We start from the raw sequence: 17,944 nt of genomic DNA, 5'->3' as shown, positions 1-17,944 counted from the left end.
GAGGAAAGATGGACAGGCTACACCTTCGTGTGTCTTCCTCTTTGTTCTTGTGTTGCTTTGAAGTTTTTAAAGATTTATTTATTTTAGAAAATAAGAAAAACAAAAAACAAAAATCTGAGTTTTTAATCATCCCCTGAGCCTAAGCCTGTTTCTTCCACTCTGTGATCAACCAACCTCTGAATCGAAATCTTCACACTCAATAAACCAGTCTCTTGCCTATGGTAGGAGCTCGGAAGCATGAAGCCAGGAGCTCCAGGCTGCTATTCCTGACCATGGAGGAGAAAAGCTACCACTTAGATACCACTTAGACAACCACCGATGCAGGTACATTTGCAGCTGATAGGCACAGGGGTCTAATTCTAAGCCACAGAGAAATGGAGGCAACCCTGCAGGGACACTGAAAAGAAGTCGAATCCCAGAAATAGAACAGAAATGGATACATTGTTTCTGTTCCGTTCTTTTAAATCATTCTAGAACCTTTATGTCCCAATGCCTGAGAGCTATTTCTTTCTTTCTCCCTCTCTCTCTCTTTCTCTCTCTCTCTCTCTCTCTCTCTCACACACACACACACACACACACGCACACGCACACACACACACACACACACACACACACACACACACGGATCCATGTGACGCACGGATCCATGTGAACAGACATTAGAACAAAGGTCCCTATGTCCCTGACACAGGAAGTTCAAGCCAACAATAAGTATACACAGTAAAAATAAGGGTTAGGGTTTATTTACCTTTCACAACCATTTAAATATAGGGTTTTATATATATATATATATATATTTTTTTTTTTTGGTTTTTCGATAAATATAGGTTTTAACGGATGTAATTGCTCTTGGTTTTTAGCTGTTGTTTTGTTTCTTCTGTGTATAGTCCTGGCTCTCCTTGAACTCACTCTGTAGACCAAGTTGGCCTCCAACTCACAGAGATCTGCCTGCCTCTGCTGCCTTAGTGCTGGGGTTAAAGGCACTGTGATCAAAGGCATGCGTCACCACCCGCCAGGCTGATTTATGCTATTTAAAACCCAAAGGTTTCATTTATACAGTACCTGCCACCTGTACAGGAAGGACCACGGAGACTCGGTGTGGTTAAAACATCCAGGGGGTAGATTAGAAACGTGAACATGCACAGTTTCTCCTATTTTTGTCTCAACCCTCTCAAGTTCAGAGGATCTGGGTTTGAATGTCAGCCCCTGCTTTCCACCAGACACACTAATCCTCCTCTGGACACTGAGCCTTGCCCCAGGTCTCTGAGGGTAATTAAAGGAGATGCAAACCAGAGAGAAGCACAGGAGGGAGGGAGCACAGCAGAGAGGAGCACGGAGGGGAGGGGGGGGGGAGCACAGCCCAGGAACTCGGAGGCAAATGTGGAGAGGTCTTCCCATTACAACAATGAAAGCTGCTAAAGTTTGAATCTGGAACGCCCTCCATGGTCTCCTACCCTGAAAGCATGGTGCCTTGTCTGTGGCACTGTCTGAAGGCTGTGAGGTGATGGAGGCAGAGCCTGGCTAGAGGACAGGCCTCACTGGGGACAGGTCTTTGAAGGTGCTGCCTGCCCTGGCTCCAGCCTGCACTCCTTCCTATCTGAGCTGCATCAGCACATTCCTATCATCAATAACCGGGAGGCTCTGCACCTCGCAGTAATAGAGAATCACCTTCTGACACCAGGAAACAAAATACAGCCTCCTCTCTCGTTTCTATTGGATACGGCAGTCGCAGCAGCTGAGAAAGCGACTAATGCAATATTTAAGAACTCTAGGATTCAGAAACACAAAAGTATTTTGTACTGTCCAAAGTATTAAAGCCCAAGGGAGGAGCTAGATCTGCCTTCCCTGCTCCAGTGTGGTTCGAGATTTCTAGATATGCCAGTGACAGGCCGTAAGACAGACAATCAATCTCAAGACACATTTACTGAGAGAAAACTAGGATAAATGGTTGTCTATCTACTCAGCTCTAGAGACAGCTAATTCCCTCAGGAGTGCCATAATAAGTGTATGTATTATTGATTAAGTTTCTGTTAGTGATCCCATCACACATCTTATAGGCATACTTGAGTATGAATTATGAATTCAGGATGAGTATGTTATAGCCTAAAGCCCTGAAGGCATACCACATGACATGCCACCATGATGCAAGCTGGCTAAAGTGGTTCAGTCATTGTTTTCCTTGCCTCCTCCTTCCATGCTAGGGAATCGAACCCACAGCCATTCAAGAATCAGGCGAGCACTTTACCACGGAGCTACAACAGCCTCAGCCACTGTCATATTCTCTAATTCTTCTCTGCAGTTACGCTGCTGGCCTTTCTTATTTGCAAGTCTTGTTTTGGAGTATAAAAAAATAAATAGGGCTGGAGAGATGGCTCAGTGATTAAGAGCACTGACTGCTCTTCCAGAGGTCCTGAGTTCAATTCCCAGCAATCACATGGTGGCTCACAGCCATCTGTAATGAGATCTGATGCCCTCTTCTGGTTTGTCTGAAGAGAGTAAAGGTTGTGTACTCATATACATAAAATAAATAAATAATTAAAAAAAAATAAAAATAGAAAACAAAAAAATAAATAAATAAACAAATAACAAACTGTGACTAGAAATGCCAGGAGTAGCTTGCAGAAGGCCATTCAAATAATCCTGGGTCTCTACGGCTGATGTCATCTCAGCCCATCTCCAAGCCACAGGGAGAGTTCTTCTTCCAGCAAGGTGTGACAGCACTGACTTTATGTGAGCAGAGGTGAGAAAAAGAACAGGTCTGGACCTGTGTTGAATGGACTGGCTACAGCAGGTACTGGTGACGGCAAACAACTAAACCCATCAAAGGGCATACACCATTCAGTCCACAGGCAACATCACATTAGCAGCAGCCTGACGATGTCAAAAGTTTGCCCAGAAATCATATGACACGAGGAGCCTCCTCCCTGCTGACTGACAATTTCCGGCCTCCCAGAAGACTCAATGGAGATGCAATCAGATGAGGGAGTATGCATCCCCAGCTCCGAAGCATACACACCATCCTCAGATTCCCTTCTGCGAGGAAGAGATGGCGGAGCTGAGGCCTGACACCTAGAGTACTGCAGTAGTCGCTGACCTGTCCCAGCCTGCACTGCTGTTCACGCTGGCTGCGTATGTTTAATCTTCCTAAGGTCACCATACTCACCCTGCCTTGCCTCTGTGAAGCACAGTGGGTGACATTTAAACCAGTGCTTGCGTGCAACTGTTTTGGTCCCAGTCAGCTTCCTGAATTTCTTTCCTACCTGTTTCTCTTATGCAAACCCCACGTAAATTACGTAAATTCGACAGCTCTCTATGCCCCTTCCTCTCCTCTCCCTGAACACATGTCCCTGCCTAGCACTGCCTGTTGTAAACATCAATCACAGGTCTTTGTCATTAAGCAGTTCTGTTGCAAACAATTCATTAGAAATAGGACCCTTCTGCTGGCCTAGTCACTAAACCTATTTCCACATGTGACCTGCCACCCAGTGACCCCAATGGAATGGCTTCTGTGTTTGCAGAGGGATTATCAAGTCACATCTTGACAGGTCCCTTAGGCTGTCAGCACAGGAAATGGCAATACGGGCTAAGCATAGCATGAGGATAAACCAGGTGAATAATGCTAAATTCTAATGCTAAAACAATGTAACATCATGGCAGTTCAGAAATAGCATTTTTAAAGCTTTCAAATAGCATTTTTCAAGGCCCAAATCCTTAATCACAGTATTGGTTAGAAAAATCCATATGCCAAAAGCCACCAAGACGAGGACACCAGAGCACTTAGAATAATGTGTTCAGAAAATGAGTGGCCCATCCCCAGCTGAGCTCCGGTGCCCCAGGGAAAGCCGTGCTGTGAACACATGACTAGTGTCTCAGTTGCTTTTATACAGCCATGACAAAAACCGTCAGGACCAAGACAACTTGTAAAAAAAAAAAACATCTAATTTGGGGCTCATGGCTCCAGAGGGTTAGAGTCTCTGACCATTGTAGGGAGCATAGCAGCAGGCAGGTGGCCATGACACTGAAATAGAAGCTGAGAGCTCACATCTTGAGATGACAACCACTAGACAGAGAAAGGGGGCTAAGTGGGAAGGGCTTAGGCTTTTGAAACCTTGAAGTGCATTCTGAGTGGGATACCTCTTCCAACAAGGCAGCACCTCCTATGCTCCCCAAACAGTTCTACCAATGGGGGAGGGGCAAGCAGTCAACTATGTGAGCCTCGTGGGGCCATTCTCACCAGCACAGTTAGGGGGACAGAGCCTTTTGCTTTCTTACAGCTGACAGGCCAGTTAGAAGCTCTTCCAGAGTGACCCCGAGCTGAGTCCCAGCCCTAGAGACTCCTGGGAGGGGATCAGCCACCATCACAGGTTCCAGCTCAAGCCTGTCTTGGATGCTTTCCCTCTCTTGATACTGACTCTATTGTTGCTGTGATGTCTTAGCACACCTCAACCTGCCAGCCTGTTAACTCTAGCGCTCCCATCCTCATTCTAGACCACAGCTTCAAGGGCGCTAGGAATTCCCTAGGTTTTAGATCAGTCTGAGTGACACTGGCCTGCTCCTGCCTCTGGCAAGGACCTCCCCAACACCTTCTTGGAAAGCACAACCCCCCTTCCTTTATGTGAACACGCAGTCACTTTGTGGGGGAACAACAGGATGGCTCAACTATTTATCCAAACTTATTTAAGAGAATAATTTCACCATTTGACTGTTATTCAACACTTGTACAAAAGACAGCTCTCTACTTACAGGCCTTCTGGTGGAAGCACCTTGAACAGAGTGATAGAATTCTGGCTGCACCCGGCTGTTTTTCTTGATCCTTCGCTTCCTCCCCGATGACTCTTGTTCACTCTGATGATGGACTTCCACCACAGGCTTCACTTCTTCAAGCCGGGCAGCTGCGGCCGCTGCAACTCGCCTCCTGATGTGCCGGGGGCTTGCTCGGAACCCCTGTGGCAGGAAACACACACAGGAATTCAGATTTCCACATTTTTGTATAAATATTTCCTGGAGTTAGTTAAACTGAGTGCTCCCCAAGTCCCCCCTACTCAATGAAATCATCTACATTCCCATTTGTGAGTCTAAATGGTTCAACACGCGTGAAAATATTTTCCACAGGGCTCAGGGCACTTCTACATTAGAAAATGACCTTGAGATCAAATAGGTTGATGGAGGAATGAAAAAGGAAAGAGGACTCTGCTCTTCTTCTGCATTGTTCAGATGAGTTGTGAATACACCTGCCTAAACTCGATACAGAGGATAGGGTGGGACATAGAACACGAGACCAGGCGGATGGTTAGTTTTAAATGCCAAGAGCACAATCTAAAAATCACCTGGGAATTGAGTCTTAATGAGGAGCTGTCTAGATCAGGTCTGTGGGCATGTATTGAGGTGTAATAGAGGTGGGAAGATTTGCCCATAGTGGGCAGCACCATTCCTTATGTCTGAATCCTGGAGTCTATAAAAGAGGAAAGAGATGGCGCACAAGAAACCACATGTGCATTCCTTCTCTCTCTGCTCCTGGCTGTGGGTGTAACTTGATTGCTCAAGTTAGTATCTTGACATTCTTACAACACTGGACCATGACCTGGAATTGTAAACCAAATAAGACCTGACTCCCTTAAACTTACTTCTGTTTATGTCCTTAATTTACTACATCAACAGAGATGATGGATGAAGAACCCCTCTGCATTCCTGAGAGCAGAATCTCTTGGGAGGGTCCATAGGGATGCAGAGCATCATTACATCATAACAAAGGGAAGATGCAGAGCTAAAGCAGAGGTAGCCTGGTCAAGGATATGAGCGTGGGAGTGATGTACCTGTGTCCACATGCTGAGTCATGGATAAAGCCACACAGTTATTAAACATCTGTGACTTCTGCTACTCCACGGAATGTTCACATTCTATACATAAGACTTTTAGCTTCTAAACAAAGGGTATATGTAAAATGCCGAGTAGCATATCTAGAAAAAAAGCAGGTGCTTGATAAAGCAGTCACGTGTTCTTTCTCTCTTGAGGTAGGGTAAGCATAGCTCTTCAGACAAAGAAACAAGTTCAAATAAGTCATAGTGTGAAAAGAATTTCAAAAGTTATCAGAGATGGTCTCAGTCCTCTTGTGGCAGAGAACAAAAAGCAGTTTAGCAGAGAACAAAAGGAGTAATTCACACTGAGTTCACAAACACACAAGCACCACTCTCAGTGGTAGCCAGTCTCACAGAAAGGATTGAATGGAGCTGAGAATACTCTATATTTGGCTCAGTTTAGTGGGCGGCAGGCTCTTGAAGACCGAATAGTAGTTATGTTCCAGGCAAGGGACAGGACTTAGGAATGAATGAATATGTAAAACGGCAGGCACATGTATGAAGTATTTACAAGCACAGTGATGCTATTCTATGACACGCCAGCAGGAGAGTGTAAGTCAGGCATGGATGGAAATGAAAGGGGTTCAGTAAGCAACAGATACTCTGGGGGGCGTGGGGGCTATGTGTTTGTGCCTTGTCTGGATTTTAGAAGAGACATAAAAGACTAAAAGACTGAGGTGAGACTAACACAGCCAGCAAAGCAGCACATTCTAAAGAAGATCTGACTGTGGATGCGCCCAGCTCAGAAAGAGTGTGTGCAGGGACTTCTCGCTGAAGAGCCAGGAGGTGAGCTGGCATGTGACTGTGGAGACCCTGAACATGAACTGGAGGATGTGAAACAGAGAAGCGGACACAGAGGAGGGCCTACGTGCCACGGACAACAGAGATGAACAAGGAGGAAATGCAAGCAGATTGTCAAAACGGACATCACTCTCTGGATCAGCTCTTCTCACATCAGCCTGCTCTCACCCCACCCCTGTGTGAGAGTTCAGCTGGCCCTCTTCTTCTCAAAATAGATCCAGAAGATCTCTTCGGCCCCCATACAGCCCAGCGGGTATTACAGCAGCTGCTGGGAGGCGGATTTAGGGACAGGGAGCTGGGGTCAACTGAAAACCATGTTTAAAGCAGAAATTGGATCACTCAAAGGAACTGGTAACCATGGACTAGCCTGGAGTCCAGTGTACACTCCTCTCGTCATCTGAACTAGACTTGCTAAGGATAGTTTCTGAGAATCTCAAGGACCACAATTTATTCTAACCACTAGGTGGCACTAACGATCATTGCTAACTTCTCTAGTAACGGAGTGAATCTAAGGTTTATTTGATAGAAATGGAGATTTCTCTTCTTATGAATAATAAGCAGCTGCCTTTTGCTGGGTTCCTGTCATTGCTAACAGTTCTCAGTAATCTACAAATCCTAGAAACACTCAGGAGGTGAACGTGGCCCAAAACTCTCTTAAAGTCACACACACACACACTAGATTAGACCACAATTCTGCAGTCAGTCTGGAGAACAACAATCCGTCCACTCCACATCTTCTAGAATAATCAAGACTGCCCAAGAAGACACTCAATGAAGAATATGGGTTTGGTTTGCGATTTGTTGTTTAAATTATATTTGTGTGTGTGTGTTCCTGCATGTGTATTCTTATGTGCATGTGTATCTGTATGTATGTGCATAAGTGTGTCTATGTGTGTGTACGTGTAGGTTGTGTGTGTGGTGTGTATGTATGTGTGCATGTGTGTCTCTGTGTGGATGTATACAAGAGTATCCATGTGTGTGTGTGGACATGTATATCTGTATGCACATGCACAAGTGTGTCTATGTATGTGTGTTTGTATAGGGTGTGTGTGTATGGTGTTTATATATGTGCATGTGTGTCTATAAGTACATGTGTTTCTGTATGTACGCGCACAAGTATGTCTGTATGTGTGTATGGGGTGTGTGTGTGGTGTGGTGTATATGTGTGTGTGTGCATGTGTGTCTCTGTGTGTATATGTACAAGTGTATCTGTGTGTGCATGTGGTGTGTGTGGGTGTGAGTGTGTATCCACACCATGGTGCACCTATAGACATCAGAGAACAACTGCAGAAGCCAGCTCTCTTTCCACCATATGGGTCCAGGATTGATCTCCAGCTGTCAGATTTGGTGACAAACACCTTTATCTCCTGTGCCATCTTGCTAGCTCGTAGAATTGCTTATTCTCTGAGTAGCAAAAGTAGAAATGCATAGGTTTTTGTTTGTTCTTTTGGTTTTTATGCAGATTTCTGTAAATTCTACTCTAAATATAATTGCTTTATTTTACAATCAAATTTTCTAAGCATCAGAGCAGAGCACACATATTTTAGCCCATCTGGATCCACGACCTCTGTTATTTCCTAGTTGTGTGCTCTTGGTTAGACACAACTATTTCCTTATCTGTAAAATGAGCATAAAAACTAATTACTCCACAGGTTTGCAGAGGAGAATAACGGTTTCAAGTAAGCAAAGCCTAAATGCCTGGTACACGGCAGGGCCGAAGTGTCTGTTATGATTACTATGTATTACTGTATAAATAAAATATATTCTCGAATATACCCAGGTGTGAAAGGAAGACAAGTCACATTTCTTGCTGAAGATATGAGAGGCCTGCTCCCTGGGTGAGAGTTCCTGGCCCTGGAGATTCCCAGGCATGCAATCTGCAGTGAGTCTGACCACTGTGCTCACCTGCCAGTCCTATTACTCCGCATTGATTGGATCATGGCTGTGGATTTCCTGTGTCCATTATAATGCATTGATATTACTGTATCGCTTACTTCCTGACTCCCAGGCCAGCAAATTTCAGGCAGTTCAGAGCTGTGATGGCCAATAATATGAAGATGAAACCATCACGGTTTCCCTGAGTCACTGTGCAGGTTCAAGATACTCCTCCTACACACCATAAACCATGACCTGACAAAAGGAAATTTTATTTTGAGACAGTAGGTGGTGCTACGAGCTCTTTTTGGTGTTAGGACTCAGGAGATAACATAGTCCTTTTCTCGCTGTCCATTTGACCTTGCTACCTCGCGGTAGGCAGGGTTAGGGGATTGGAAGTGGTGTTGGGTCCCCAAGAGGATGCCTGTAACTCTCACACCCTGGCATTTCATCAAAAGAGCAGCTGGGGCCTTAACCTGGCCACAAAGCTAGAGGAAGAACTTGTGATCATCAATACAATTAGCTGTCCCTTCCTGACCCCAAACTTACAAAAAGGCACACAGCTAAAGGAAGACAGGAGGTACAACTCCACCACAGGCTAACACAATCAGAAGGTATAACGCCCCATCAGAGGTAGGAGTGGCCAAATCGGAGTCGACACACACACACACGTGCAAACACACACACACACTTGGACATTTTGTTTTAAGAGAAAGAACATGACGTTGTGTGGGTAGGGAGGTGAGGGATGAGCTGGAGGGATTGGGGGAGGGGAAGGAATAGGATCAAAATATATTTGTATGAAACATTAAATAAAAACAACTGTGATTGGCTCACTCCAACCTCACACACCCATCGTGGGTTTGAGGGAGGTCACAGAACATCCTCTCACTGGACAGTACAGAGAGGACTGTACTAGAATACAGCTAGTTACTTCTTCCTCAGCTGGTGTGAGGACAGGAGTGTAATTTACACAAGTCACGCTGGTTGTCCTGGGCAGACTCCATGACCACTTCAATAAAGACCTCCACGAGAGGCTGGGTCTTGGTTTTTCTGGTTCACCTACCTTCCCTCCCTGCCCTGTGTCCTACTCTTTCCTGGGCTCCAGTTTTATCAGTTTTATTAAATATTTCCTTCACCGTTGTACTCATGCCTGGTTCTCTAGGAAAGGTGTTTGGGGAAGGCTCCCTACCCTTCGGCCACCTCACTCAAGCAAGGCGGTGATTTCCTGTTCTCTGCTAACAACACCTGTGTCGAGGGTTTTTCTCAACTTGACACAAACCTAGACGTATGTGGGAAAAGGGGGTCTCAGTGGAGGAAGTGTCTCAATTACACGGATCTGTGGATGTGTGAGGGGAAGCCTCTTGATTGCTAATTGATAAGTTACGGCATATCCCTGGGCAGGTAGTCTGGGCTGGTTGAGAGCAAGCTGAGGGGCCATTGGGATTGGCTGGTTTCTTGGGTGGCCAGGGCAGTGCTGGTTCAGCGTGTGACAACCCATAGCTTGGGCGGAGAGGGGGCTCAGTTTCTGGATGCCTACAGGGAGGAGCTCTTTGACAAGGCTAACAAACACCACTTTTTGCACAGCCTGACCTTGCTAGGGGTACCCTACTGCAGAAAACCCGGCTGGGCAGGGTTGATGCTAGCTTCTGGAACTACCTTATCATGTACCAGCTTTTCCTACCAGGCTCCGAGTGGAGACATTAGCAGCCAGACTCTGGCCTGTTGTAGCCTGCTAATCTTGGGCTGACTTACCTTGACTTTTTGAGGTCTCTTGTTTAAGTACCCACTCCTGGTCTTTCTAGATAACTGGGCACAGGGGGAAGGAGGAAATGTTGAAGCAGAAAAGAAATTAAAAGAAAAACACACCTTTTTTTAAAAAAGCAAGCTGAGCATGCCAGAACAAGCAAGCCAGAAGGCCCCCTCTGCCCCTCCACTTCAGTTCTTACCCTAGCTCTCCAGCTTTGGCTTCCCCTCTGCAGCCTATAAGCCAACTTCCCACAAGTTGCTCTGGGCCAGTGTTTTGTCAAAGCAAATTAGAACAACACCAACCCCTTTAAATAGGCGGTGGACATTTAGAAGCCTCACTATAGGGGACTTTGCCATCTTTAAGGCCAGTCCAGTGTTTTGGTACTTTCTGGGTAACGGCTTCTCATGACAGTCTTCAGTGTGTTTGTGGGGTGGGGAAGGTGTTCTGGGAAAAAGACTGAACTTGAGATAAGCCCTCTTAGACTTTAATTAAGTACATAATAGAGTACTGTTAAATTCAGATGTGATGTTGGGCAGGAGGTCTCTACTCCCTATGTGCAGCTCCTTTGGGCTCAATTAGAAATTACTTCATTCTTTGAATCTGTGGATTTGAATCTTTCAGGTTCTTCACGAGCAAACGGAAGGTGCAGTGCTTATCTTCCTGTGACTACAATACTACAGTTAGCATCAGGTCCCCAACACTCACCCATGTCAGATACGCCCTGTGGATGTCTTCCTTTTAAGCGGATGATAATCACTACATGCCATATTTTCTTCACTCATTCATGAGGTGATTGGCATTAGTCTATTGGCATATCAGCCATTTTAAGAGATGTGCAATAAATATGGGTGTACATATGTCTCTTGAAGAGTTCAACTCAGTTCTCTTGTATCCAAGAGAATTACCAGAAGTAGGGTCCTGGGACCACATGATTCTATTAGCATTGTTTGAGAAACCTCTGTTCTATACTGTGTGTCACAGTTACTATACTGCTTCCCACACCCCAAACAGTACAGAAGGGCTACAATTTCTCTACATCCAGACAACACCTCTTAAAACGGTGATGATGATGATGATTGTGTGTGTGTGTGTGTGTGTGTTATTTGTGCATGTGACTGTAGTGACTCTGAAGGCCAGAAAAGCACATCATATCCCATGTCATAGACATTACAGGTGATTGTGAGCCACCTGCTTTGGGTGCCTGGAACCTATGCAGGTCCTCTGCAAGAGCGGTACAAGCTCTTAACCTACAAGCCATCCCACAAGCTCCTGACGTGTTTTTGTGATAACTCACTGTGATGTCTTGATGATTAGCGGTATCTCAATACATAATTCCGTGAAGATGCTCCACAGTACCTTCAGCTGGCCTGTTACTAATCTGACACAGCTCAGAGGTTGGCCCAATGAATTAAAGTGCCTTCGTGCAGTCTTGGAATATTCAACAGGGGCACATAAAGACTGAAAGGAATTAGGAGGGACTCAGTAGTTCCAGTATCTCAAGACCTACTGAGGGCTGCCTAGCTCTCATCTGTTTTAAGCAGTAGACGTGACTGTAGATCCTACCATATACCTATAGTTGCTTTTGGTTCAAGTCAGGGATGTTAATCCGTAAACAAGAACCTTGAGTGTGGGTCTGTGGGAGGCTTTTATTAGTTTAACTGAGGTGGGAATCCCTGCCCACTGCAAGGGACACCATCTTTGGGCAGGGGATTCTGGGTTGAGTATAGAGAAGACAAGCTGAGTGCTAGCACACATGTGATAACTCATTGCTCTCTGCTCTGAATTGTGGACATCATGTGACTAAGTGCTTCCAGCTCTGGTCACCTCCACTTCTCACAGCGATGAACTGTAACCTGCAACTGTGAGACAAATAAACCCTGTCTTTCTTAAGCTTCTTCAGCAAAAGGAACTGAAACTACAGACCTGCAGCAAAGCCCCTCCTTTGAGAGTTTGGTGGAGAAATATTGGGGCCCAGGAGTCTGTATTTTTAACAAGTTACCAGCAGATTCTAATCCTGTCACTCTGAAGATCACGCTTGCAGTAACAACACGGGACTAAGAGCGGCTGTGCAGCCCTTACTGGCTGACACATCAGCACAGAGACTGTAAGTGGAGAGAGAACCCACAGCAGCCACTGGTCCAGTCCAGATGGGGCCTGCCTGTGGCCTCTCCAGACTCCAGTGTGGCTGTGCATTTATAGTTGCAAGAAACCCAACTCTGTGCATCCAGAACACAGCCCAGCTTGTTCTCTTAGTTCTACCAAATTACTCACACAAATACAGTGTGTATCTGATTCTGCGCCCAAAGTCACCTGAGACCACAAGCACAGACTACACTGCTGAAGAAGTAAAACTCAAAATACCAAAAGGAGACTTGGCGTTGGAATTACTTGACATATGACTGACATCTTCTTCTCTAGAGACACTAAGTGCTTTGAACTTATAGACGCAAGATGAGCTATAGTGGACATTAGTGTGCGTGCAGAAAACCACCCCACTCCTCTGCTGGCTGACATCTGCAGTCCAGAATGTTGTGCAAAATCTATCATTTTTCCAGTCATTATCGGGTAACTAAAAATTCTCTGTTGCTATTTACGAAGATGGCCTCCTCATCACAACGAGGTCACCTCCCTCTTCAGTTTCCCAAAAGAGCCATAATAAACGCTCAGACGGCTTTTGTGCCAACAAACTCTAAATCAGACTGTTCGCAGTCCGACCACTTCTGCTGAGACTACTTTTAAACCAACAGATCTGCCTGTCTCTGCCTTCTGGAATTATCACACATGATCTGGCACCAGCTTTACTGAAGGCTTCAGGGACAGAAGCCAAGTTTCCTCAGTGGTCTCTTTAAAGCTGTTCTCAGCGAGCTGTGAGACAATTTCCTAATCTCTTACTGTGACCTACCCAATACTTCAGCTACTGACCATGTGTGGCTATTTTCTTCATTCAGACTTTATTTAACTTTGATTTTTAATTATTTTTTCAGAATGTTACACATGAATGATATGTTTACATCATTTCCCAGTTCTTCCTGTGTCCCCCCTCAAATTTATGACCTCTTCAGTCACTGTTACACATATGTGTACATATGTGTACATATGTGTGTATAAATACAAACAACTGAATCCACTAGTGTTTATCATACATGTATCTGTTTAGGGGCGGCCACTTGGGAATACTTAACTTATCTGGTCTCTTCCCTGGAGAAGACCGATTCTCTCTCAGGAGGCAATGATCACCTGTATCTCTTGTCTAAGGGTGGGACCATGTGGAATGTCGCCCATCTACACTGATGTGTCAGCTAGTGTGGCCACTAGTCTGGTTTTGTTCAAATAACCATATTCTTGTGAATTCATGGGCATAGCTTCCTTGCCATAGATAGAAAACATTCTCTCTGTATCAACAGATGCCCTGGGGGCTCTGGGTCTTCTTATCTTTCTTCCAGGTACTCCTTGCTGTTCCCTGAGCCTCAGGTGCTTCGGTCATGCTGTAGATACCTGTACTGGGGCTGGGCGTTGTGCAGTTAGCTGTTTTCTACATCAGTTGTGAATTTCTGTAATGGTCGCTTCTGCTTTAAAAAGTAGCTTTCTTGATGAGGGGTGAGAGATACACTTATCTATGGGTATAAGGAAAAGCGTTAGGAATGTTGTTAAAGATTTTATGTGTTTAGGGGAATGGCTGAACAAAGGTTTCTCTCTAAGGTCCATGACCTCAGCACCTATGGGTGGTGAGCTCGGTTTAGAGGGCCAGGCACAAATTCCCTCCTATTGAGAGTGCTGTCCAAATGGACAGCTGTTGGTTGCTCCCAAGGCAGGACTGCCGCTACTATACTTCTGGAGCTGCCTTGCCAGGCTGGCTGTCCCTGTGGCGCTCAGGCTTTACAGCTGCTGGGCGTATTGATCACTTTTCTCCTTGGCAACTTGCAAAGCACTTTCCAGGACCGTAAGAGCTAGTCCTCGAAGAAGAGGTTTTCAGGTCACTTCCAACTCAGTTCCTCCAAGGCTGTGTCTGATGTGTGTGGTGCCTTCAGCAACAGTCTGGCCTTCGAGTTCTAGAAGGCACCAACGAGCAAGGGGAGTAGCCTATAATATTATAGGGAGTCTCCCAGACTCCCCTGTTCAGTAAGTCAAAGGGAAGTTTCCTATGCCTGGCACTAGAGCAAGTTCAATAGTTTCTGGTTCTAAGGGAAAAAGCATTGTCACCTCAAGTGATGAATTCCATTCATTCATTCATTTCATACATTCATTTGATTCATTCATTCCATTCATTCATTCACACACATTATATATGTGTATTTATATATATATATTGTATATATGTATATTTTTATATATTTTTATTACGTATTTTCCTCAATTACATTTCCAATGCTATCCCAAAAGTCCCCCATACCCTCCCTATATATGTATTCTTAAGTAAACACAAAATGTACATGTCCACATGGCTTTTTCTTTTTCTTTTTTCTTAGATATTTTCTTTATTTATATTTCAAATGTTATCCACTTTCCTGGTTTTCCTCCCTCCTGGAAACCTCCTATCCCATCCCTCCCTCCCCCTGCTTCTATGAGAATGTTCCAGCACCCACCCACCCACCCACTCCTACCTCCCCTTCCTTGATTCCCCTACACTGGGGCATCTATGGAGCCTTCAAAGGACAAAGAACCTCTCCTCCCATTGATGCCTGACAAGGCCATCCTCTGCTACATATACAGCTGGAGCTACGTGTACTCCTTGGTTAATGGCTTAGTCCCTGAAAGCTCTGGGGGAAGGGGGTGTCTGGTTAGTTGATATTGTTGTTCTTCCTCTGGGGTTGTTGTTCTTCCAAACCCCTTCAGCTCCTTCAGTCCTTTCTCTAACCCCTCTATTAGGGACCCTGCGCTCAGTCCAATGGTTGGCTGCAACCATCCGTCTCTGTATTTGTAAGGCTCTGGCAGGGCCTCTCAGGAGACAGCCATATCAGGCTCCTTTCAGCATGCACTTCTTGGCATCCACAATAGTGTTTGGGTTTGGTAACTGTATATGGGATGAATCCTCAGGTAGGACAGTCTCTGGCTGGCCTTTCCTTCCATCTCTGCTCTACACTTTATCTCCATATTTGCTCCTGTGAGTATTTTGTTCTGCTTCTAAGAAGGTCCGAAGCACCCACACTTTGGTCTTCTTCTTGAGCTTCATGTGGTCTGTGAATTATATCTTGGGTATTTGGAGCTTTTGGGCTAATATCCGCCTATCAGTGGGTGCATACCATGTGTGTTCTTTTGCAATTAGGTTACCTCACTCAGGATGATATTTTCTAGTTCTATCAATCTGCCTAAGAATGTCATGAATTTGTCGTTTTTAATAGCTGAGTAGTACTTCACTGTGTAAAGGAAATGCAAATCAAAAATACCGTATTTTCTGTATCCACTCCTCTGTTGAAGGATATCTGGGTTCTTAATATAAATAAGGCTGCTATGAACATAGTGGAGCCCTTATTACATGTTGGAGCATCTTCTGGGTATATGCCCAAGAAAGGTATATCTGGGTCCTCAATTAACACTATGTCCATTTTCTAAGGAACCACCAAACTGATTTCCAGAGTGGTTGTACCAGCTTGAATCCCACCAGCAATGGAGGAGTGTTCCTCTTTCTCCACATCCTCACCAGTATCTGCTGTCACCTGAGTTTTTGATCTTAGCCATTCTGACTGGTGTGAGGTGGAATTTCAGGATTGTTTTGATTTGCATTTCCCTGATGACTAAGGATGCTGCACATTTCTTTAGGTGCTTCCATATTCGGCCACTCATATTCCTCAGTTGAGAATTCTTTGTTTAGCTCTGTACCCAATTTTTTTAATAGGGTTATTTGATTCTCGGGAGTCTAATTTCTTGAGTTCTTTGTATATATTGGATATTAGCCCTCTATCAGATGTAGGGCTGGTAAAGAACTTTTCCCAATCTGTTGGTTGCCTTTTTATCCTATTGACAGTGTCCTTTGCCTTACAGAAGCTTTGCAATCTTATGAGGACCCATTTGTCGATTCTTGATCTTACAGCATATGCCATTGGAGTTCTGTTCAGGAATTTTCCCCCTGTACCCATGTGTTCAAGGCTCTTCCCCACTTTCTCCTCTATAAGCAACTCTTATAAGGACAACATTTAATTGGGGCTGGCTTACAGGTTCAAAGGTTCAGTCCATTATCATCAAGGTGAGAACATGGCAGCTTCCAGGCAGGCATGGTGCAGGAGGAGCTGAGAGTTCTATAACTTCATCTGAAGGCTGCTAATGGAAGACTGACTTCTAGGCAGCCAGGATGAGGGTCTTAAGCCACACTCAGAGTGACACACCTACTCCAACAAAGCCACACCACCTAATAGTGTCACTCCCTGGGTCAAGTATATTCAAACCATCACACCCTCTTTACCTCTTCAGATTATTTTAAGTTTGAAATCTATTTTGCCAGATATCCCAATAGTGAGAGCCACCTGCTCCTTGGTTCCACTTCCATGGGAGACTTTTCTTCATTCTTTCCCTCTAAGGTAGCACCTGTCTTTGAAAATGAGATTCTTTTACAGAGCAAAAAGGTAGATTTCATTTCTTTTTTGTTTTGTTTCTGTTTTGTATTTTTTAACCAATCAGATTTATGTATCAATAAAATCACATTACAAGATGCCAATACAATAATTTCTGAATCAATTGATAATGATAGAAGCTTTATCCTAATTATTCTAACCTTATGATATCATAACTACCTGTGGCTGGTTAAAACCATGCTGGTTCATGTCTGCCTCTATTTTTACCTCTCTTCCCTCTGAGATGTCTTTGTAGCTCTTAGCGCCGCCTCCCTTTTCCCTGTCCAATCACAGGCCTCCTGCTGCCCTAATGTAATTGGACAGGGAAACTCCTGCAGCATATCACCCTTTCTGTTTAATTAAATTTAAAAAAAAAATTCTCTCAAAATATAAATTGAACACAACTATTACCATTTTGTAATTCAAAAAAAAGTACAATTACAATAAAATAGAACCTCTGTCATCTATCCTTTTTTCTTTTTTAATTAGATATTTTCTTTATTTACATTTCAAATGTATCCTCTTTACTCATTTCCCCTCCAAAAACCCCCCTTATAGCCCCCCACCCCGTTCATTGTACTAACTTGCGTCTTTTGATTAGAGAGTTGGAGTCGTTCATATTTAAAGCTATTGAGAAATCCATTGTTGCTGTTTTATTGTTTTCTCTTATTTAAAGGGTTGTTCGGTTTCTGTTGAGCGGTTCTGTTGTTTGTTTTCTTTATGTAACCACTTGAATATGCTAATCCTCTCTTCAGTCAATGCATTACTTCCGGTATTCTCGGTGGGACTGGTTGAGTGGACATGGGTTCTTCTGTGAGATATCATGGAAAGTTTCTGTTTCTCCTTCAACAATGAAAGATGGTTTTGCTGGGCACAGTAGTCTAGACTGGCATCCATTGTTACAGGTCTTCTGGCTTTTAAAGTTGCCATTGACAAATCAGCTATTATACCCATGGTTTCGTTCGAGTGAAGCTTTCAATACCCTCTCTTTTCTATAGATAGTATTTTCGCTCTAATATACTTGGAGAGCTTCTTTTTTGGTCCTGTATTCTGTGTCTCTTGTATCCTTGTGGGTATTTCTTCCTTGAATTTGGGGATGATTTCTTTTATGATCTTGT

At 44.4% G+C, this 17,944-nt stretch overlaps 1 protein-coding gene across 16 annotated transcripts in view; it reads right to left on the bottom strand.

Moving 5' to 3' along the window:
• The window catches only part of Dst (dystonin), a 396,685-nt gene that overhangs the window by 334,551 nt on the left and 44,190 nt on the right, over positions 1-17,944 (bottom strand). For all 16 annotated transcript variants that reach the window (XM_085836145.1, XM_085836168.1, XM_085836161.1 and 13 more), the window contains exon 3: positions 4,744-4,944. In XM_085836145.1, coding sequence (XP_085692271.1) covers positions 4,744-4,944 — 201 coding nt within the window. The remainder of the gene's footprint in view (positions 1-4,743; positions 4,945-17,944) is intronic.

The sequence above is a fragment of the Mus caroli genome, unplaced genomic scaffold (assembly GCF_978045245.1).
Source record: "Mus caroli unplaced genomic scaffold, Mus_caroli_1 scaffold_1, whole genome shotgun sequence".
NCBI lineage: Eukaryota > Metazoa > Chordata > Mammalia > Rodentia > Muridae > Mus > Mus caroli.
Note: the sequence above shows the minus strand (reverse complement) of the source record. Positions and strands in the feature narration are given on the sequence as shown.